The sequence below is a fragment of the Ixodes scapularis genome, unplaced genomic scaffold, assembly GCF_016920785.2.
Source record: "Ixodes scapularis isolate PalLabHiFi unplaced genomic scaffold, ASM1692078v2 ptg000890l_1___fragment_3__unscaffolded, whole genome shotgun sequence".
NCBI classification, from domain to species: Eukaryota; Metazoa; Arthropoda; class Arachnida; order Ixodida; family Ixodidae; genus Ixodes; species Ixodes scapularis.
The window spans coordinates 399797-419802 of NW_024610065.1; the positions used below are offsets into that span (position 1 = coordinate 399797).

General features: G+C 44.2%; 1 protein-coding gene across 1 annotated transcript; it reads right to left on the reverse strand.

The window, feature by feature from the left end:
- Nucleotides 1-5237: 5237 nt before the first annotated feature.
- LOC115319047 lies at nucleotides 5238-9381 on the reverse strand. The gene is made up of 3 exons (XM_042288019.1): nucleotides 9348-9381; nucleotides 6704-6774; nucleotides 5238-5533 (listed from the first exon to the last, which is right to left on the reverse strand). Exons 2-3 carry the CDS (start codon nucleotides 6764-6766, stop codon nucleotides 5276-5278), a joined length of 321 nt encoding a protein of 106 aa, XP_042143953.1. The 5' UTR covers nucleotides 6767-6774; nucleotides 9348-9381; the 3' UTR covers nucleotides 5238-5275.
- Between the last annotated feature and the right edge of the window lie 10625 nt (nucleotides 9382-20006).

The following is a 20006-nucleotide window of genomic DNA, read 5'->3' on the forward strand; positions in this document are numbered from 1 at the left end:
TGGAGAACTGGACGCTTGTTCTGCCGAAGGAAATCCAGTCTTACCACTGGAGAAATAGTCGTCTTCATATTCACCTGCGTGGTCACGACAAGAAAAGGAACCTGCAGCTGCGCCGTCATATAAGTGACGACATGTGCCACGACTCCGCCCACGCTTGCTACGCTGTTAGCAAGGTGCACGAGTGGCTTGAGGACAAGATTCCACTCTATGCTCATGTGACCTACGTTAGTGATGGTGCAGTAAGCCACTTTAAGAACAATTACCAATTACGTGAGCTGCAGGGCAATAAGTACACGTCAACAAAGTGGACTTTTTCCGCAACTGGACATGGTAAGAGTGCCTGTGACGGAATAGGGGGTCTTGTCAAGCACCAGACAACATTGTACAACCTCCGAGGGCCCACCACGTCGGTGATCAAGTCGGCGTCAGAGATGGTTGCCGCACTGAACACTAAACTGCCGAACATGGAACTAATCCACCTCCCAAAAGCTGGCGTCAAAGCGTTCAGGGACATGAAAGCACAAGAGTAGGACTCTCTTTCTGCTGTATGTGGAATTAAGTCCTGTAAGTTCTGGCAGCGCACGCAGTCCGGCACCTCGCAACTAAAGCTGTTTGTAGCAAGAACAGTAGACACAGAAAAGATATAACTTTGAAAGTAAAGTCTTTTACGGCTGCAAAAAGCGGATCGAGGTGGCCAGCTTACGGTGGCACTGAGAAGAAACGAACAGTAATCGCTAAAGGCAAAAGGGAAAAAAAAATGTTCCGCTTCGAAGTGCCAGGAGAGCGCCGTGACTGAATCAGGTCAGCGGCCAGCAGATGTAATGCACGCGACAATTGCCGAGTCTGCGCACATGATCTTGAATAATTAAACTCGTTTCAATTGTACCACTTCAAACATATGTTCTTTCTTATCACTAGTTAAACATGGCCGTCAGCAGCCCAGCCTGCCTACGAAAGGGAGGCTCCGAAAGTCACTGATCCGAGAAATCTGTATTTAAATTGTTGACTTGCGGTTCAAATTCATCTGAAATCATTTGTATTGTGAGAGCGCTCCCTTCTCGGACCATCGAGCAAGTAACATCGTGCACCGAGGGAGGGCGCCACTCGTTCAGGACCCACGTCGCTGGCTGAGCAAGCCACCTCGGAGTAGAGCACTGCACGGGCTCGCCGAAAGCCCGGGCCCGGCCCGGCCCGCGGGCCGGGCTCGGGCCGGGTAGCACGTATATTTTAGGGCCCGGGCCGGGCTCGGGCTTGGAAAAAAAAGTTTCCGGGCCGCGTCGGCCCGGGCCGGCCCGGGCCGTGCCTGGTCAGTCGTGGGCCGTAAATTTTAAATTGTTAATAACAAAAAGTTTCCACACATTAATCTTCTAAGTTCATTGCAAAAAAAAACAAAAAAAAGCGAGGTGCAAGGTCGCGACGGCGCCGTTAAAATATAAACAAAAAGGTGTCTCGCAGTTAGAAAGCCTTCAAGCGGATAAAAGGAAACATGAACTCCACCAGCATAGGGGGAGAGTGCGGGCAAGATAACGAGGGCACTCCGGTCGCAGGGTACAACATGATTGTCTTTTTCCTCTGCTTTTCAAACTAAAAAAAAAGAAAAACGTTACCCCGACTTTGTATTTTGTACGAATTGGAGGAGTATCTACACGGCAAGAAAGACTACTCGTGCTCAGGAGTGTCTGAGCTTTGTGACTTCAGGAGAGTGCACGAGAAAGAATTCCCGAAACTGTCCATTCTGATTCTATCCAAATGCATCCTGTGCATCACTGCAACAAGTGCTAGCAGCGAACGGAACTTTAGCACGGCGGGCTACATTCTGCAAGCAAGACGGACCTGCCTGAAGAGAGTCCATGGACAATTTATTGTTTCTGCACAAAATATGTAGGAAGAAAATTTACCTTAAACGAATTGAATAGAACAACGAAAAGTGCAATATCCCTTCAATAAATTCATAAATAAAAAATTCCCCACTTTTGTCTCAAGGATTGTCGGTGTGCCATGACTTCAAAGACTGTCGCAAATGATGCGCATATTTCACCCATACTCTCGACAATACATATTCTAACTCGACATATTTATGGTATAAAATACTCGGTCCCAGTTTTCTGACTCGGGCCGGGCTCGGGCTCATATTTGAAAATGTTGTCGGGCTCGGGCCGGACCCGGGCCGTGTCTCTACCGGGCCGGGTCGGGCCGGGCCTAGAAATAAAATATTCTGTCGGGCTCGGGCCGGGCCCGGGCCGTGTCTCTGCCGGGCCGGGTCGGGCCGGGCCTAGAAATAAAATATTCTGTCGGGCTCGGGCCGGGCCCGGGCCGTGTCTTTACCGGGCCGGGTCGGGCCGGGCCTAGAAATTCCGGCCCGTGCAGTGCTCTACCTCGGAGCACGCAGAGTCAGCCTCCTCTCTCGCCGCCGGCGTGCAAAGTCATGCGCGGAGACGAACACGCTCCTTCCCTTTGTATTTGGTTCGTCCTTTATTAAACAATTATCTTTCCGAAAGTGCAAGCCTCCTTGCCCTGCCTCACAGTATGAATTGTTATTTTTCACGAACTCCTGTCATGGCGCTTTCCGTTCACGCAGGGAGCACTATGACGCACGCCAATAGATCCAGAGCGGCGGATCTCTGAGCGCCAATAGTTCCACGGCGGCGGATCTACTGGCGCTCACAGGCGGCGCAGGTTCAGGTCTGCCGCGCCCTACCTCCTCTATCATGCTACCGCCAAGGTTTTAGGCTGATCTGTTTGCAAAGTCGCTCCGGTTGCTTCCTTTACGTCGCGTAGACGGAGACGCTATACGCCGGCTGCTGAAACAGGCGCTGCGAAGCTTGTCACAGGATGGCGCCTCCCGATCGATCCGACCCGTGGGCATTTTTGGGTCGGTTGTAGAAAAATGTATTGGGCATTTTCCCTTCAAAACTACCGTCTACCTCTGTGCTGTCAATTTGTGTTTTCCTGACCACCCCGTAGCATTTTTACGCTTTTTATTAATAATGAAAGTGTGAAGAACCGGTCCCATTTATGGCAACCCCGTTAGCGTCAATTTGGCGTTATTCCTCACTTTATAGCTTGAAAGCCACACAAATATTGAATTATGTTTTGGCAGACTCTGTTAGTACATATTATAAACGTTAATTTCGGAGAGCTTAAAAAATATTGAAGATGGCCATTTTTTAATGATTTTCAAAATAATGCATTTTTTTATTTAATGCCCCTGTGTGAGCAATTCTTCTAAATATATCCTGCTAACCAGGACAACAATATTTCATGAAAAGATTAACTATGCGCAGGGCAACACACTGGCAAAGTTTTATAACCTTAGCCTTTATAGATACGGAAAAACAAAACCCCTAATCCAGAGCACTATTGCGCAATGCGCCGTGTTTGCGATTTTGTTTCTAAAAATAACGACCCTAATACTCGCTCATTAATACTTTTTGTCAATCCTTTCTATGCATAATTTGTCAGTAAATGTTTCTAGACCCACAGTCAGAAGAGTCTTTTTTAGGAAGCCGCCCGAAATGCCAACATCGCGCGCTTCACCCTTGTTGGTGTTAGACTGGTGGCGGCTGATAAAACCCGTTTGCTCTACTGACGTCTAACCCCTGGTTAGCTCAGTTGGTAGAGCGCTCCACCTGTAATGGAGAGGTCCCGGGTTCGATACCCGGACCAGGCGGATTTTTTCGGTCGCGCAGCAGTCACCTAGCTGTGTTTGGAGATTTGTGTTTGTCCTCTGTCCCCCTTGTTCCCCTTCTCCAGGGATTATTTTCATCATGCTTGTTCAGCTCGCTTGCACCTTTGCAATTAATCGCATTCTAATTATAACCTTAAAATTGCAAGCTTCACCCTTGTTGGTGTTAGACTGGTGGCGGCTGATAAAACCCGTTTGCTCTACTGACGTCTAACCCCTGGTTAGCTCAGTTGGTAGAGCGCTCCACCTGTAATGCAGAGGTCCCGGGTTCGATACCCGGACCAGGCAGATTTTTTCGGTCGCGCACCAGTCACTTAGCTGTGTTTGGAGATTTGTGTTTGTCCTCTGTCCCCCTTGTTCCCCTTCTCCAGGGATTATTTTCATCAACCTGCTAAAACTCCCTATTGCTTCAAGCGCAAAACACATGTACGACGAAACCGTCCGATCCGACGTCCGAGCAGGCAATACAACGGTTGGAGGCGAGGGTTTTCAACGCTCTCCGGTGCTACAAAAACTCTCGCCCCCGAAGATCATTTCGACAGTCCGCACGTCGGATCGGACGGTTGCGTCGTACATGTATTTGGCGCTTTAGGCCAGATGTTGTATCTGGCGGGGCAGGTACTAAAGGTAAAAATTATCAAATTTTTCTGAAGCGCTGCATTCCTATAGCATAAACTCTAGGATAGTAGTATTTTCTATAGATCAGTGATGCGTTTTAATTAAACACGAATGGTTGGTTTATACACTCTAAAAAAAAAAGGCGTCATCTTAACACTTTTTGGAGTGTAAATGGTTTGTCACAGAATCCACCCTTTTTTGAGAGTTAGGGTTACTCTTCGAAAGAAGGTGTTGACTTTACTCTTTTAAGAGTAACAATGAGTTACTCTTGACAAGAGTTACAATTACTCTTCAAAATGAGGTGTTGACTTTACACTTTTGAGAGTAACCAGGAGTTACTCTTGACGAGAGTTAGTGTTACTCTTTTCTAGGGTAAGGGTTACTCCTTGAAATGAGGTGTAAAATTAACACTTTTGAAGAGTAGCATAGACTTCTACAGGTGGTGTTGTACGTACCCTCGAAGCGAATGTTGTGGCTACTCTCTTAGGTGCAAATAGAACAACTCTAATGAGTGGTCAAGGCTACACTCTCATGCCAAGAGCTATTTTAACTCCCTCGTAAAGGGTAACTTCAGCTCCATAAGAAGTGTTAATTAAGCTCTACGTCAGAGCTAAAAGTACACTCTGTTAGGTGTTACCTTTTCCCTTTCATGTAGTGTCGCTGAACTCTATAGAAGGGCAAACAAAGAGCTTCCAAGACATTGAATCCCTTAAGCAAGGTGTTTATTTCCCTCGAATATGGGCATTTCTTGTTCACAGCTACAACACTCCGCAATGCATGGATGCGAATGTCCGAAGAGAATTCTGCATGTGCTCACAGGACGAAAGGTGTTGCTTGAGCCTTTTCAGAGTGTGCCCATACAGGCCCTCATACAAGGTCGAGTGAAAACAGTAATACGGTGCTCGTTAAAAAAATAGATTTTAATGTACATGTAAAAAAATACACTCATTTAAGATCTCAATCTTCCAGTTTTTAAATTAAATGTAGTACCAAGAATGACTTGGTCTTGTAGGTCAAGCCAATGAAGTTGCCAATCACAGCAAGTGACCGGGATGCTTTTGGACAGCAGGAAATGTCATGGACCCAGTATAGCGCAAGAATGAGCGCAATACCGGCCACAATGTCCGTTACCTCGAAGGAGCAGTCCTCCAGCACCACTGTGAGTGGTGAACTTGAGGCCCCTCCCCTGACTTGCATCACAGGGAAGGCTGGCTGGACATGATCCTCCTCCTGTGAAGAAGAAACATGGGCAATTTGTAGTATTTGAAAGGAAGATAATTACCAAAGAAAGTCTACTCAGTCTCCTCGGGGTAATTACAGCGATTTCAGGGTGTCTAGCGAATTATTATTCTGAAATTCCCCAACTTTTCCAGATTTTCCCTGACAATTTCAGGTGAAATTCCCTGACCTCTGTAGAGGCGGTTCAATATATGAGACCATTACAACTCAAGGCATTGAGCATTGAGCACTGTGACCAAATTTCTAGAACCACGGGTTTTTCGAGTAATTAAGCAACTGCAGTGGTCCCCGTATTCAAACCCAGGACCTCTGCACGACACCCAGGAGTGGTGCCCACTCGGCCACCACATTATGCGCGGCAATATATGTGGCCCCCTCGTGGGCCCAGAAAAATACAACACAATGCAAATAGCACATCAAGTAGCACACCATTAAAGGGACACTTTAGTAAAGTGACAATTTGTAGATGAAAATATTTGTTCATGTTACACCAGCACACAATAAGAGCAACAACACCATATCCTGCCTTTTGCTATAATTTTGGCCTTTCAACTAGCTCAAAGATTGAAGCCTAAACTTTCTTTCCCCACTTCACACCACATTGTCTTTATAAATTGCCAGAATTACCAAATAAGCACGAAAGGCTTATTTGCATTTTATTGTATGTATCTCGGTATGCTCGGAGTCTGCTGAGGTAATACATGCCTATATAAAACACTGTTGCTTGTTGCTTTATTAGAGCATCTTTTATAGAGGCTGAAGGCATAAGACCAATACTGCCTGTCAGCCCAGCAACAGGTGCAGTGCAAGTGTTTGAACATCTCCTTCACCATATTTAGTCACATTATAATATTTCTTAAATTTTTTTGGCAAACCAAGTTTTTAAACAACTTCATCTTTTTAAAGCTACTCTTCTGATTTCTTTCAATGCTTTTTGTGTGTTCTTCGAGTTGGTGATGATGAATCTCTGTTAAACTGCAGGTTTCTTTTTTTCTACGAGATGCCAGAAAGGCTGCTCTTAGAACAGCCTCCCTGGCTGCTTTTGCTTCACAGGTACCTGCGAGCAGGGTTCTGAGTTACCATGCATACTGAAATTGATATGTGAGCCAGTTTTCACTTCGTTTAAGAGGTTAGAAATTATATCAGAATGGTATACCATACCTTCTCAATGAGAGAAGCTGGTGAATCCTTCAGCAGGGCTGCCAGGCTCTTTACCACCTCCATGGCAGGAGCTGCAAAGAATGAGGTTGCTTAGTTTTCTGATGGAAAGCGTATTCTTATATGGCAATAGTTCCTAAAATTCTATGCCAAAACACTATGAAATCAAGGCAATGACCACCACCCCCCGACTGCATAAAAATAAATATCAAGGCTGGGATAAGAAACCCATATGTTTCATTCAGCACAGCTGAATGATCACAATAATGCAGAATCCAATCAAGAAAGATATACCCAACTTTTTTGGACCTAATAAAAAAAACTATGTGTTGCAGAAAGCTGAAAGTTCACCAGCTTTAATGTAAAGTCAGCAATATTAAAAATGAGTAAACAGCTTGCTAAGTGTCCTTAGTTAATACCAGCACACTCATTTGCAAGACAATCGACCATTTTCGAAAATCCCAGGAGCCATTCATAGGATATACTTGAATAGTTGACTGGGACTTGCTTTTTTGCCGAACCAAACACTTAGGCAGCACTCATGGCTATCTCGCTCAGCCACAACCATCCAAAACCATTAGTACCCCTTCTGACATGAATATATAAGAGAAAGATAATCCACATCGCTCTCCCTCTCTCTCTATTTTCTCCTTTGTATGCATAGGCAGCCGTAAGTGGTTGCATTTATTTATGGCATCCCCAAGTTATTACCCCCTGACAGTGGCATCGGGACAAGGGTGCAAGGGGAGGGGGCAGTTGCCCCCCCCCCCTTTTTTTTGATATTTGAAACAATTATAGCAGACAATATGGGAGAGAGGGATAGGGCTTAGCTTTCCTGCACATCACCCCTCCACCTTACAAACGGTAGCAATTTAGCTGGCCTCTGCCCACAGTGGCGAAAGACATAGCTCTATATTTATACAGACTTTCCCGAAGGGTAGGATGAATGCAATTTCTTAACAACTGGATTTGTCCAAGTGGAATCGTCCAAGTTTTTATAGATTAATTAGTGTGAACAATCCATTGTGTTTCAGAGCTGGCTGCCGTATACTATAGTTTATTTTACACCTTTACAAAAAAAAAAAAAGCTAGCAAATGCATATAACATCTTAGTTTGGGGAGACCATTGACTAAATGTAATTTCAGCTCTACAAGGAGCTAATTTGCTATAAAGTACCATTTAACCTTAATAAAAAAAATAAAAAAATTACACATACTAAAATGCACAAATTCTATAAAAAAAATATATATATACATATATATATATAAAAGTAGCCCAACCCAAGAACACACAGGTTGTGATTCGCAAGAGTTAAAATAATTGATAAATGTGCCACATGTCAAAACAAAGAATGCATTATGGCCTGCTTAAGCTCCGCCACAACCGACACTACTAGATAGTCAGCAAGCTGTTCATATGTGCCACTTCATCATGCAGCTAGCTGCACAATAGATGTGCGCTCTAAATTTCTTGGTGCATGTGAATGAACTGGTTGCGCCACTCTGAATGCAGGTGCAGGCACATGCATTGCAAGGTCGAATTTAGAGCTCTTTTTTTCTTTTTTTTCAAATAGTAGGAAGGTGAATTTATAAATTGCTTAGGCCTACTCTTGCAACATCATAGTGACCCTCAACCCTTCATCTAGCTTTAAAGGGCCTCTAAAAAAATATTAGTTTAAGCAGTTTGGTTGGGACGCGCGTGTCAAAAGAATTTTATGCGAAAAAAAATGGTCAGAGCAATATTGACGGCAAAAGGTTGATTTCAAATTATGCAGGCAAAGTCCATGACATGACAGAATGGTCATTTGCTCTTTCCACCTCAACGAGATGATCATTCGTTCTTTCCACCTCAACGTGAAGGTGAAGCCGATCCACCTTTCCTCCACACGCCCGAATGCCAAGAGAAAAGCAGTTGAAAGGAGGTGACTACTGACTTAATTGCAAGGCACCTCGCGCCATCAATATTTCTGTAAAATAAAATGTTTTTTTTTGCTTCAATTTTCTTTGACCCGCGTGCCCCAACAAGACTTTAAATTCTTTTTTTTTCAGGTGTTTTTAAGAATTGATAATTACAAACTTGCCATTTAAGCGTTGATTTGAAAACAAAAAAAGAATGTTTTAAGACTTACGGTATTTGCGGCACAGAAATATGTGGTCATAAATGTACCCATATTACCTCCATATTATTTATAAGTTAAAAATCAAACCGCTAGCCTCGCTCTTCAGCTAACCAGTGTCAAATGTACTATTCAATTAACAGTCCAATAAATACCCTGTTATACGAAAGAACATGACAGTTGAACAGAACATGACATTTGAATGAATCAAGAATTTAAAATAAATCAGTCACATAACAAAAAAAAAACTCGCTGAGTAAAGATAATTCCTGGCAAATACATTCACATATCGCAGTGACGTAACTGACACTCCACTCGCACCCAACAAGCCGAATCTTGGCAAATAAGGACTAACTCAACACTCTGTGGCATTCGGCTTTGGACCTACTGGCAGGACTTTACTACAGCACACATCTACCGCCAAGAAGACAGCCATATTTTAACAGCGAAAATAAAATAAACATGACTTCGAACACAAAAATAACCAATCATAACGTCTCTCACGGACTATTAGAATAAAAAGCACTTACAAATAGCGCTGTACAGGGCCTTTCGCCGTGGATTACACGCTGGACTCGTCGGAGATTCCCGGTCAAGAGTTAGACACAATCCAAGCTCATCAGATCCTGACAAAAAGTACATTCACTGTAAAAACAAATTCCGTCAAATTAATAAAAATTGCCAGCTAATTTTTGATGCCGATTCAATTAGTGTTGTCTTCCATCACGGTCACAGCATTAACTATCTATTACGTGCATGACAGTAATGGGGCCCCACGGTTTTCCCCGTAACTTGACCTGGGTAGAAGCATGGCAGAAAACTGTAACTCTCAGTCACTGTAGTGCACGTGATGCACGGATACGGGTATTGTTCCGGAATCAAAAATTAGCTGCCATGTTGTCTGTAACTTGCGACGGCAAAAAACCGCAACTCTCAATCACAGAGTTGCACGTGACGCACGACGACGGGAATCGTTTAAATTAGCTGGCGTGTTGTTCGCACCTTGAAGCAACGGCCAGAGCTTGTTAAACTGCTAGCTCCAGTGACTTAATAGAATGGACGTCTCAGTGAACAATAAATATAGCATTTTACTAATATAATTATTGTTCACTGAGACGTCCGTTTTATTAGATCATTGCAGCTAGCAGTTCAACAGGCTGTAGCCGTTACTGCAAGGTATGGACAACACGGCAGCTAATTTTTAATGTCTGAATGATTCCCGTTGTCACGGATGACGTGCAGCTCAGTGATTGAGAGTTGCAGCTTTTTGCCGCCGCAAGTTACGGACAACACACCAACTAATTTTTGATGCGGGAACAATTCAAAGTAAATATCTAGCGACCATAAAATCTGATTAGGTTGTGGGCCCAAGTTACTTTCAGGAGTTAACGCCAGCTGTGCATCCCAGCGGTTAGCAGGTGCTTAAACACTGTTAGAAATTTGAAGCAAGTGCACACAAGATACAGTATTAGGTAAAACATGTTCATACCTTTTTTACTCAAGAAATAATTAGTGGGCCATTTCCATCTTTCATGTACAAAGCAATCTCTGATTTTCAGAGCAATAAAGTCCATATGAAGAACTACAGATCCTGGAAAAGCAAAACAGAAAATATGGAATGTGATTAGATTATCAACAGAGTGCGATGACAGAATAAATTTCCCAATTTCTGCAAACTATGAGTTAGACGTGAGCGCATTGCAAGAGCCTCAGCTTAACTCTCGCGGGAACTAGACAGCAAAACCAACTTCAGACCTATGCTACGAATTAACAAAGGAAGTCCGAAAATGCCTTCGAAGACAAAATTGATGAAATCAATGAGTTTCTGCAAGCATGCTGTCACGAGTTACTTTCAGAAGTTACTGCCAACTGTGTCTCTCAAGAGATAATTACACACTGTGGTAGCAAGAGATTTCAAGCAAGCGCACATAAGATGCAGTACGGAGTAAAACCTGTTCATACCTTTATTCTTGAGAAATAATTAGTGGGCCATGTCCAGCTTTCATGTACAAGGCAATCTCTGATTTTCAGAGCAATCAAGTCCATACGGAAAACTACAGAACCTGGAAAAAAAATAAGTGGAATGTGATTAGGTTCTGAACAGAATGCAATGACAAACTAAACCTCCCGATTTCTGCAAACTATGAGTTATACATAAGCGCAGTGCAGGTAACTCAGATTCATTCTGGCAGGCACTAATCAGTGAAACCAACGTGTGACTTATGCTATGAAACCATTTTAACAAGGCAAGTTCAAAAAATACCTTTCAAAATGAAATTTCCACATTCAATGAGTTTCTTCAAGCCTGCTGTCACAAGTTAATTTCAGAGGTTACTGCCAAGTGCACCTCCCAGAGATAGGTGTTCGAACACTGTGTTAGTAAGAAATTGCAAGCAAGTGCACACAAGATGCAGCACTGAGTAAAACATGTTCGTATCTATTCTTGAAAAATAATTACTGGGTTACGTCCAGCTTTCAAGTGGAAGGCAATGTTCGTAACCTGCACAGCAATCAAGTCTATATGAACAACTATAGAACCTCGAAACAAAGAAAAACAAAAAAATGTGGAATTTGGTTAGGTTCTGAACAGAATGCAATGACAAACTAAACCACCCGATACCTGCAAACTATGAGTTGCACGTAACTGCACTGCAGGTGCCAATGTGATTTAAGAAAGCTGTAAGCCCAAATGAAATCAATTGAAAGGGGCCAGGACACAGAAATTAGGCAAGTTAGAGTATTCATTACATGATAGCCCCATAGGTTACTGGGCATACAGAAAACACTTAAGAATATTTAAAGTTCCAATAATTACAAAAATATATCTTTTAATGTTTCTGATTTTTATCTGCTGACCAGGATACCTGGGTGACCAGGCGATGCCTGAACATCGGACTCTGAGAGCACCAAAGCTCATTGCAAGGGACCGCATACTAGCATTTAGCGGTACACTGTCGAGATTGCGGTGCAAACTGCAGGAAACCTATTACATAATGAAGGAAACCTATTACATAATAAAAAACAGACCATCTTGAGTAAGCCAACCTTCACTGACTCCAACAAACAGTGAGATTCATTTTCTGCATCTTGGTTAGCATGTGGAGTGTGCAATGAAGAAGAAGGAAGTGCGAAATCCACGGTGCGCCTTATACACGAGCGAACATAGTGCCATCTACACACTCCAATGAAAAATCAGTTGTTAGTAAGCACTTATCCTATGTAGTCCTTCCTTTTTGTCCTTTTCCCTTTCGTGCTGTTTTTCACGAAGAAAAGTTCGAATCCATGATAAAGTGAGAGAATCAAGATTTAGTGAGGAAAGTTTTGATATTAAATGACAGTGAGATACATGATCGAGAGCCTCAGAGTAATAAAAAAATATGGCATCATACTTGGGAGTTAGTGTTCATATTAACATGAATATCACGGGTGAACTCCAGCAACTGCCTCTAGCATGATTATCTTTTACGAAACCTGTACTGATTTTGGTAGAAAAGTTGTTAGTAGATTCTAGATGCGATACTACATGAGAAAATATTTTGCGTTCTAAGAACTTGCATACAACGCTGGTTAATGATACGAGACGGTAGCTTCCCGCAGAGTGACGATCGCCACTTTTGTAGATTGGAACGACCTTCCCAACCTTCCACTCGGGTGGGATGCAACCAGTGGATGAATGCTGGAAAAGTAGACTGCATATTACTGCGTGCTTAGGGGTAGCCCAGGGGGCACCGCGCCCGACTGTCAGGCAGAGGTCCCGGGTTTGAATCCTGGGACCGGCAGATGTCTTTATTTATTCCTAAGACGATGCTTCTAGAAAATTTGAGAAGGCCGTGGTTAATTCTAGAACAGAATGTTCGAGCACAGAATGTTCTACAAAGGAGAGTGCTATAAAAGAAGCCCCGCGTGGCCTTATGCAATCAGTTATCGCTTGTGCTCGACCCTGTTGTATTGAAGACACTCGACGCCCCCGACGTGCTGTTATTTCCCTTTAATTTGGGCAAAGTTCGCCCCATTAAACATTCATTTTGTTCAGTTTTACTTCGCCTCGTCACCTATTTTTTGTGACAACCCTTGGTATTTTTTAGAATTTTTGTATTAATTGAGTCGACACCAGCCAAGCTGAAAGTTTTGAGGTTATCATTAATATCGCAATTTCAGACGGTGTTATAGAAATAGGGTCCATATACCTAAAATCTACATCTGGTACAAAAGGTAAAAAGGAACTACCTCCATCAGTAAAAGTAGACTAAAAGCAATTGTTCAAAACCGTAGGACATTCATTGTCCGAAATAACAGTGCCATCATTGTTCATCAAGAGTATTGAACGGGATGACTGATATGAGGAAATAAGTTTCCAAAACGTTTTTTGGTTATTCTATAATATTGAAGGCAGTTCACAGTTATAAAATTTGTCTTCGAAGAAATGCATACGTTCGATACAGAGTTTGGCCCAAGAGTTATATTTGGTCCAGGCTGCCTCGAAATTCGAGTTTTGGGCTATCTTAAATAGTCTTTTCTTTCTTTTGCCCTAGTTTTTAAAATCTTCCATGTACAAGGGTTTAGTGCTGTCTAACCAAATACGAACGCATAGAACAAAGGCAAGAATTCTAGCAACTTTTGTTTGGAAAGTAACTAGTTGTCATTAACTGTAGAATCAAAAAAATTTACAACCTAATTGTCAGAAAATTTCGAGAGAGCTGTGTTAAATTTGGCCATCACTGGGCCACAATACCAGTAGCAGACATTAGTTGCTAGAATGACAGCAAGCTGAAGTTTTCAAATAACCAACCTGCAGAAAAAAGATGTTTGAGTGCTCCATCACGGCTGTGCTAGCGTGCCCCGAATGACCGGCATGGGATAGCGGCTTTTGTAGAGGCATCGCAGGTGACGACCAATGTTGGCAGGCTCCTAATGCTTCTAACTTGAAATACACCAGGACGGGTTCTGGGAGCCGCTGTTTTCCCGTGGTTGGCTCGAGAATGATCGGTTCAGTGGCGTCCCATGGTCCGTCCAGCACATGGGCCCGTCATTGCTGGCGATGCTCAGAAGTATAGACTGCAACAAAAATATGTGTAAGTGCTCCATCATGGCTGTGGTAGCGTGTCCCCCCCCCCCCCCCCCCCCCTCCGATTTCAGCTTTTGGAGCAGGTAATTCTCGTTCATCACCTTGTAAAAAGCGATGCAAGTACTATAGAAAACCCCGCAGTTCCTCAAAGTGCCATAAAAACTATTTTAACTGTGATTATAACACAGACAAATATTTACAGCAAAAAGATTGTTGTTGGAAGTGTTGTAATGGAAGGGGATAGAAAGTAAAAACGCAAAATACCTTTAAATCTCGATCCATTTACTAAATCAGTTCAGTCTTCGACAACTGCAGGGCAATAAAACTATTTTAACAGAGCGAATAAACTACACGTCGTAACATGCACTTTTCCTTAAAGGGGTGGTGAACCGAAATTTGGATTTCAGAAAACAATGCAGGAGCTGTAGATGGGACGCTACAATCCTTACAACACTACTCGTAAGGCGATATTTCGAATGGACGGCCGTATATTTGGAAAAAGAGATCGAGATTGAACGAGGCCAACGAGGGACGTGGAGTCAACGTATCTGGTTCTCTCCTCTCTTTGCTTTGCCCCATCAAGGCGACGAGGCGAGGAAGACGCAAGAAGATTCCCTCTCCTTCTCGACTCTTCTCAAAGAAACAAGACGTCAACATATCTGTCACATGCGCCTCCTTTTTTAAAAAAATATGGTTGAGATATCGCTATATGGGTGATCTTTTGGTGTTTGTAGCATCCCGTTGCACGCTTTTGCTGCCGTGTTTTGTGGAATCCAGATTTCGGTTCAGCATCCCTTTAAAATGCAAATATAGCGAGGAAGAGTCATACGAGTGTTCCTCAAGTAATCGGGGCCACTGAGACAATGATTGACACCTCACTTCCTCCCATGCAAAGCATCAATAACCATTCCAGCCAAGGGGAAGCAACTATAAAGGGAAAGTAAAAGTTGAACACTTATCTCGGAAAGTGGCTACTTTTCGCTCGAGCACATAATTTAATAGTTGCTTTTACGTAGGGAAATATAAGCGAGTAACTTGGTGTTCCTTAATTTCATAAAAGGACAAAATTGTTTCCGTCTATGGCAGTGCTCTCTCAGGTCACCGTGGGACAGAGGTGGTTTGTGTACCTTAGTCCTATTTATTATCGAGCAGTAACACATCATATCCGCTGAAAGTATTTAATAAATCATAGCGGCCAAAGCAGGTGGCACGTCATCGTCTGCTTCCAGCCAGCATCTAATGATGTTGTTGGCGCCATCCTGCGGTATGTTATGCAAGCACGGTCGTCGTTCGCCCGCTAGGCCTACCGCGAAACGAACGAACCACCGGTCTCTATGACAATTGCCGGATCACGCATCCCCACTTGCTCGCTGCAGCGCGAGTGCGGCCACCGAACAACCATCTTGCACATTGAAAAATTGTTTTTGGAACGTGGTGGAGGATGGCGGCAGCTAGCTGAAGACATGTTTTCTACTTGTTTGTCATCATTTGCAAAACAAGTTTTTTAAAACCCTGTGTAAGCCGTGAAACTTGCCGTTGAGAAAACGTGGAAAGTTTTACGGCAGCAGAGTGCCACAGGAAAAAGGCACAACTTGTCGAAAGCACGTTTCACCGGTCTAGCAGCGTGATCAAAGCTTCCCTGACCCACAAAAGCACTGCGTCTCTGCGCCTTCGCATGCTCGGATGACAATAAAGAATCGACGTGTAAATGTGTTTTACGAGTGCAATGTGTGCAAAGCCATATAGGCTTCTGGAGCAGCATTTTACTTTACCCCGACGACTGTACAGGGTGTCACAAAAGAAAATTTACACGGTCTTTTTTACTGCAAAAATCAACTAGGCATCATCGAACGCTCATTCTCTGCCGAAAGATAGAGCTAGAGGTCACAACCGGATGGCAAAGTTTCAGCCCGATCCGATAACTTAATCAAAAGTTATAAGCGATTTTTTGAACATTTCAATGGGAAAATGGCCGCCGACAGAGTTTTCAAACACATGGGGCTCTATGGCACCAGAAACCGAAAACGGGCAAAAATGGGCTCCATTTTCCCATTGAAATTTTCAGAAAATCACTTATAACTTTTGATTAAGTTATCGGATCAGGCTGAAACATTGGCATCTGGCTGTGACCTCTAGCTCTACCTTTGGGCGGAGAATGAGCGTTCGGCGATGCCTAGTTTATTTTTGCAGTAAAAAAGACCGTGGTAAATTTTCTTTTGTGACACCCTGTATTTGTAACTTCCGGCACTTGCGGTCCAGAAAGAGCTTGATCCAGTGGCCAGTGGCAACGAACGAGGAGGGGAAGGTACACATCATGATACTGTTAGCGCGAACACGACATCGGCACATTTTACTTCCAATTAGTATTAGCGAGCACGAAATGTTTTTGCTTACATTATATGAGCTCTTTCCGTAGCAATAATAACTTGGATGACATTCCTTGTTTTCATAGAGAAAAATTGGAAAAACCAGCGATCACTTGTTCGCACAAACTATGTCGCACTCAGTACGTCTTTTTTTTTCGGCATTGGATGTTTTACAGAATATTGTGCACAACTGCTCCTCATCACTGATCAGTGCTGAACCTTTATAACCTACTTTATTGCACTTGACGTTTGAGCGCGACTCGCCTAATTGCGATTGGCCAAGGGACTGCACACGACCGTATGGGTCGCGCTTCAAAAATTTTAATTCTCGCTGTCTTGTAGTTCTGCCTTCGAAAACCAAACTTGCTCCACACCGTTGCTCTATTTGTGCTGCCATGTGATCCATTAGAGCAGATATGGAACATGGTTAATAGTGCATAAGAACAACCGTCCATATTGTTTTCCCCCTTTATTCAAAGCAACTTGCCGGAACAGCTGGACGACCCAGAACTCCGTGCCCGATATATGATGCCCAAAAACATCTACGTGCGACACACCTTCAAAACTTTGCCGCGGCGCCGATTCTTGATCGGTATCCAAGCGCGCGAAGGCAGAGAGACGCAGCGCTTCGGCGTGCCAAGGAAGCTTTGATCACGCCGCGGTAAACTTGATTTCGACGAATTGCGCCTTTTTCCTACGGCACTGCGCTTCCGTAAAACTTCTGACGTGTTCTCAACGGCAAGCCTCACGGCTTACACAGGGTTTTAAATAACTTTTTCAGCGAATACCGACGAACGAGTAAAACACGTAACTTCAGCACGCTGCCGCCAGCCTCCGCAACGCTCCAAAAAGGCAATTTTTCGACATGTAACATGACCGTCTGGTGGCCGCATTCGCGGAGCGGGGATGCACGATGTGAAACGAACACACCACTGCCTAAGACAAGAACTTTTTTTTTTTTTTTTTTTTTTTACATAGATAAGTAGACTAAAGAAAACATGACATCCTCTCTTTAAATTTCAGCACGCGAGAGCGCCCATCGTAATTATTCAACGAGTGCGGTTCAGTGTTTTCGATTTCTTCCGTTCTTCTTACGGCGCCGGAAAGCGAAAAGGTACGAACAAAAAGTGTTTGGAAGAAACCAGAGCAAACCGAACTCCCATGGATATTGGACACATCAATCGAGTCGAGTCTCATGCGAGGATGCGTTGCCCTCGTGCAACTGAGGGGGGAAAGCAGAAGCAACAAGGTTGAGCGCGTTTTCTGACACAACACGCGCTATCGCGTTAAGTTACGCGTCTTTCATTCCTTCTGCACTTCGATTATCTCTCAAGGCGCATGCGAAAATGAGCTACTTACCTTTTAAGTGCGGTTGAATGGTGACAAGAGGTCGCGGCAACGAAGTCACGGAAGAGCTGCCGTCGGCGAGCCTACGCAGCGGTGTCGACGGTGCGCCCAGTAAACATCACGTGACAGACGTCTTCGTCCGCGAGCTGAGTGCGCCGGCTTTCGGGTAGGCCTCCCTACGCCGCTCCGATGGCGAAATGCCCTAAAGGAAAGAGATCTCGCCTCGACGGCGTCGGCGTTTTGCCGCGCGCGCCCGCGCGCGCCTCTCAACGCTTTCGTCTATTTTTCTTTTTTTTTTTTTTTTTTTTTAGTGTGTGTGTTTTGCGTGCTGGGCTCCGTCACTCCTAAGCTGAAAGTGTAGAGGAAGCTAAGGGGTGCCCGGTGAACTAATCGCACGTCTGTCTTTAACCGCGTGATCACGCTCCCTCCTGTAACCACGCTCAGAGAGCGAGGCAGGTGGTAACTGGTCCGGTGGGCGCTTAGCTCGCTCGACACTGTCAGCTTAGGAATGAAGGGAGTCCTCCTTCAAGGACGAGTCCTCTTCGCTTGCAAAGAAGAGATTAGAAGAGATTGGTGATGGTGTAGGGCAGTGTGGGGAAAACGGGAGGGGAACTGTTCTCTCATCACCCTCTCTCGCCCTTTCCCAGGGAAAGAACGAGTTCTTGCACCAGGCCGAGCGACCTTGTAAGCATTCCGTTTCGAGGCCGTCGGTGCGTGCGCCTTCCCACCCCCCCCCCCCCCCTTTCCGTGCGGGAGAAGGATGCTTAAACATGACAGCTCTAGCAAGAAGACAAAAAGAGTCTGGCAGACACGACGCTCCGAACTCAGCTTGAAGCCTAATGTCAAAATTAAAAAGAGAATAATAAATCAAATGTCTCCCAACGAAAAAAGAAAAGAGACAATATGATTTTCAAGAAAATCGTCAGCCCAGAGGTTATGCCTCAAAATAAACAAAACAACAAAACATGCCCACCAAAAAAAAAAAAGAACATGCACGCAAACATGTGGATTGCGCCAGATCGGTAGTCTAAAATACCAACCACATGTGGGCGATCGTACGGGTGTAGCATTATAGCCTCACGTGCAGAATCCCTGTGCGAGCTTCAACCAGCATTGTTCCATGTCTTAACCTAATATGTTAAGGGTCTACAAATGACGGCATGATTACGTTACACACGCTCGCGTGCACACTTACTGTCTCTTAATTAAAAGCAGAAGGCTCAACCGTCACGTTGAGGACCCGGCAGTATGATCTGGGGATTCGAGTCATGGGCTTCTGATCAAGCTAGCCTTTTAAAGGCGGGGCTAAAGGGTGGGGTGTCAGTCGTGGGGCATTTGGCAACTCCTTTGTGCTCGCTTCTTTCTCTTTTTTTTTGCGTTTTGCGTTTTGCAGCTGACGTTATTTCCGGCTAAACTCTAAACCAAACACGACGTTATCGTCTGCTATCAGTGCCTTGGTGCCATGTTGGAGGCATTCGGCGTGTTATTGTGGCAGCAGTAGTGCCGTAAAGTCATAGAGCCGTCCTTGTATAACCACGCTTCAGAATATGTTCTTGTCCTGTCAATCGCAACGGGGTTCTTCACTGGACACGAAATGGAGTTCATAAACCCGTAGTTAGAGCACGAAGCTTTTCTCTCGAGGTCGTAAAGTCAACATAATAATCTGGAGCGAAAGGTCCCATGCATTTGGTCGCGACGGAATGACGAGGCATTGACACAGACATCGGCAGCGCCATTTGGCGGCCCCGATGAGCCCATATCGAGTTATCGTAGTTTTCGGTTTCCAGAAACAAAGATACGGTCTTCATATCAAGATCGGCAATAAAATATAAGAAATTCTTCATTAACCCTTTGCTCATGTGTAGTCATAAAAGGATGTACTTTTATCCGAGTCTCTGAAAAAAAGTGCTGAGGTTTCGTACGGGTCATCGAAAAGCTTTTGTCCGGCAGAGCTCTTGTTCGGGATTCATGGATTCATCAGTGACGATGTTTGCATCGCCCGCACGGATTATAGTCACGTGACCTTGTAGCTATTAGATGGAGTGATATTTCCACTGTGGTTACGTGGTGGCTCCAATCTGTTGTATGGTTACAGACGACCGACCGGCGGACCGTTACGGACGCGTAAAGTGCGCAGGGCTCGCCCATAAATGCTATCGCAAAGCAAGCTATGTTGTGAAACGACACAACGCTCGTTTTGATGAAACCGTCAATGGGACAGCGCAGTGTCGACGAGACGATTTTGTCGATGAAGCATCCTCCAACAAACTGATTGCCATAGCGGATCAAACACGTCGATAAAACCCATTTTCCGGATAGCTAGTTGGAGGGGTTAATTATCATATGATATACGTAATACCGAGGCAAGAGAGAGCGGGTGCACTACTGAACGAATGCCCCAATAAACAAGA